At 39.2% G+C, this 3,557-nt stretch overlaps 1 protein-coding gene across 1 annotated transcript; it reads right to left on the reverse strand.

Moving 5' to 3' along the window:
* Positions 1–1,767: 1,767 nt before the first annotated feature.
* zgc:174945 (immunoglobulin domain-containing protein) lies at positions 1,768–3,293 on the reverse strand. Its single transcript, XM_014150239.3, has 4 exons — positions 3,039–3,293; positions 2,356–2,697; positions 2,074–2,180; positions 1,768–1,944 (listed from the first exon to the last, which is right to left on the reverse strand). The coding sequence occupies exons 1-4, from the start codon at positions 3,121–3,123 to the stop codon at positions 1,933–1,935; spliced, it is 546 nt and encodes a 181-aa protein (XP_014005714.1). The 5' UTR covers positions 3,124–3,293; the 3' UTR covers positions 1,768–1,932.
* Between the last annotated feature and the right edge of the window lie 264 nt (positions 3,294–3,557).

The following is a 3,557-nucleotide window of genomic DNA, read 5'->3' on the forward strand; positions in this document are numbered from 1 at the left end:
AATTCTCCAAGTACCTGGGCACTTGCTGCCGTGTGATGAGAACTCGTTCAAAGACTTGTGTCTTTAGCCTGGCAAGCGAGGCTAATAAAACGGTCTTCACTTGTTTTGTGGCAACAACTGGTGCATGGTAGTCTCCTCTTTAAATCTCCCTACCTTTAAAGTTTACCCTACGGCAGAAGTGGTCATTTCCACTCATTTAAACGTATAGATACGGTTTTACTGAGACGTTAATGCATGTAAACATATAAACCGCTTTGATAATTGCTGTTGTAATCATCAAAATAATGTTTGATTATTTTATAAGATTGCAGATATAGTGCTGTAATGGAAATTATATGATTAAAGGTTTGACTAAATGATTTCACCCTGAAATGTATAACCAAGTGATTATAAGATGAATGTACTAATGTGTGTGTGTAGGAAAAGTTTAAGCTTAAGGATTTAGCAATGTAAGCAAGACATTCAAGGAAAAGGGGGAACTGATAACAGACAGCAGACAACTTGTGACTACTGTGAAACTGATAACAGGAAGAATGTCTCCCCACCCAGGGAGGGGAGAAACCTTGAGGCTCACAGTGGATTAGGTACCATGTGCAAGATATGATAGACAATGTATGTGTTGTAGAAAAGTGTATACAGCATCGTCAGTGTTAGAGAAGAGGAGGGACATTTATATGACGAAATGTGTAATATAAAAGGTTGTGTGCATTGTATGGATGTCAGAGCTCTCGTAAATAAACATTCTGACCATTGTTAGCTGGGTCTCAGTTTGTTTCTTTCAACCGGAACCTTACACCTTCTGGTATACAAACTGAGTAGTTAAATTTAAGTTCGGTTTAAGAACATTGATAACTTAATTCCCGTAACAAGTGCACAAATGTTTATCTAGTTTGTCAGTTTATAATGGTCAAATGGCTAATTTCCATTTACTGTTTGGCACACCATGCTTTTCTTATCTGGTGTTCTTTTGGAGTACACATAAAATAACTCTGGGGGAACACCAAAATGTAATACAATTACAAAATGTAATACAATACAACCAAAATGTATTTGGGGAAGCTCTGACCTAGTGGTCTAGTCAATAATTCACACGGAATATCGCTCAGTTTCACAATTCAAAATAACTTCCTTCAAAATATTGTAAACCTACAGTATATAGTATAACAGTGCACTCCTGAGCCTTCAAATCAAACTGAGTTTATGATAAACATCACAAGAAATGCAGATCCCTTTACTCCTCCTCACCCTTCCAACCACATAGACTGCTACTAGCACTGTTCACATAGCTTCAGGCCTCCATTTGTTTTTGCAAATGCTATGTGTGGTTTCCTGTCCTGTATGGGCATTTATTTTAACAGACACAGACCTGAAAGGAGTAGAGCGATAACCCACCATGATAAGAACAGGGGAGAGAACAAACAAACAAACAAACAAAAAAAGTCATGCATGACAACTAGAACAAAAAAGTATGACAGTGCACTCCTGCGCCTTCAAATTAAACTGAAATATAATGAACATCACAAGACTACCAGACCCTTTTACTCCCCCTCACCCTTCCAACCACATGGACTGATACTAGCGCTGTTCACATTGCTTCAGTCCTCCGTTTGTGCAAATGCTATGTGTGGTTTCCTGTCCTGTATGGGCATTTCCTCTAACAGACACAGACCTGAGAGGTGTAGAGAGATAGCCCACCATGACAAGAACAGGGGAGAGAACAAAAAAAACTGAAATTTGATCGAGCAAACAAATGAGCATTCCATTCCATTGAAATTCCATGAAATTTAATTTTTATTTAATTAGTACAAACCCTCCTGTCTTCCAACATACATGTTCGAAGCCGGTTTATAACACATTTTTATTTTTCATAAATGTTAAGTAAATAGATCATTTTCAGCCTTGACGTCATCTGCCATCAGCTAGCAGACCAGTTCAATATTTAACCTGTTAAACACAAATAATCATTAATAAACAAGAGACTTCACCCCAAAAGATCTACGTTAAGTTATGATTGGCTGCGAAGTATAAATGTACAAGTGCATTTTTTCTGTGTTACTTTGTTATTGATCTTGCCTCAAGTAACTCCAGTATTAGGAATAGGGACCACAGTATCATTCCAGTGCTGTATGTCCAGTTCAGTCCACCATTGTTGGCCTTTCTTTGATCAACTATGGGAGCTGCTGTTATTGGGTTAGAAATCAACATTAGTGATTAATTGGTTGGTTTGTTGATTGTTTAATTGATTGACTGATGATCATGCTACATGGCTGTTTCACCTTAGTTGGACGTTGTTATTGTAAGTCGCTGCGGGTTAGAGTAACTGCTAACAAAAATTAACAGAAAAATGTAATGTACCTTCGACTGTGATATTTATGTAGTGTCCCATGGCAGTATGGCCTCCCATTTCACATACTGCATTGCACTGATAGACTCCTTGGTCAGCAGGGGTCAGTTGTATGAAGTCTGTTACAATGTGTCTATGTCTGACACTGTGGTCCTCCATAAGCATCTCGTTGACAACAGTGAGGTACTTGCCGGGGTCAATGAGCTTGGGACACTCTTCCAAAGTGTGATGACACCAAAAGGCATCAATACGACCACATTGTTTTGTGTCATACTCTGCCTTACAGGTGAGCCTCAAGGGCATGCTCTCAGTCCCAAACATAGGAGTCTTGGTGTACTTCAACTCTACGGCACCTGAAGTTTTTGTGGAAAAAGTATATAACTCAGCTCCAAAGCAGCTCTACATATAACTACTTTGTTTTTGTAAGCAAGCTAGTTTATTAAGGGTGGGTTAGAGTAACTGCTAATAAACATTTACTGAAAAATGTAATGGACAAGTAGAGCAGTGCATGGGACTAATCTAGTGCACGTTTCCTAGTTTATTAGGGGTTATTTCTGAGTATATCTGGGTATTAAAAGCATTGAATACTATCTAATCTAAACGCAACTACCATACCTAGGGTTTAACTCTGTCCCACTTTTGAGTAAAGACACTTGTGTGTTTATTACCCACTAGTAGCCCCATGAGTACTCACCTGTGCCTAGAGAAGGTGACACACAGAGACAGAGTGACACTGTCAACAGCAGGGACAGCACTTTAGATCCACGGAGCCAAACCATTTCCAAACACAAGCACTCGAAACTGAAAGTTGCTTAAACTGATGTACTCCACGTGAGCTATGTGTTATAGATGACCAACAGATTGAAGTATCATCATAGACACACAATAACTAAGATTTCATCTGCAGTCTGCTAGATCTGCCCACTGAAGAGGCTACAGAGAAAGTTAGAGCGTGTGTGTCTTCCTTGTGGGCGTGTGTAGGCGTAGAGTAGATATAAGTTCCAGTGGAGAGAAAGAGGCTGTCAGACAACCAGCAGAAGAGCACTCTATGGGGCTCATCTAGTGCACGTTTCGTTGTTTGAAGAAATTGTGATATATTTTCTCAAGTCCAGCTATTCCAGTTTTGAGTAATCATCCAAAACGGATTGCGCAAAACATATGTTATATGGTAAAGCTAACATTTCAGTATATGTGTGTGCACACGCGCAAAGAT

The sequence above is a fragment of the Salmo salar genome, chromosome 16, assembly GCF_965601325.2.
Source record: "Salmo salar chromosome 16, fSalSal1, whole genome shotgun sequence".
Taxonomy (NCBI): Eukaryota; Metazoa; Chordata; class Actinopteri; order Salmoniformes; family Salmonidae; genus Salmo; species Salmo salar.

Bases quoted from the DNA above. Each gene is read 5' to 3' on its own strand.
- zgc:174945 (XM_014150239.3), bottom strand. From the start codon at position 3,123: ATGGTTTGGCTCCGTGGATCTAAAGTGCTGTCCCTGCTGTTGACAGTG. The intron at 2,698-3,038 runs GTGAGTACTCAT...CAAAAACTTCAG, and splicing joins GTCACCTTCTCTAGGCACAG to GTGCCGTAGAGTTGAAGTAC. The intron at 2,181-2,355 runs GTACATTACATT...ACCCAATAACAG, and splicing joins CATAAATATCACAGTCGAAG to CAGCTCCCATAGTTGATCAA.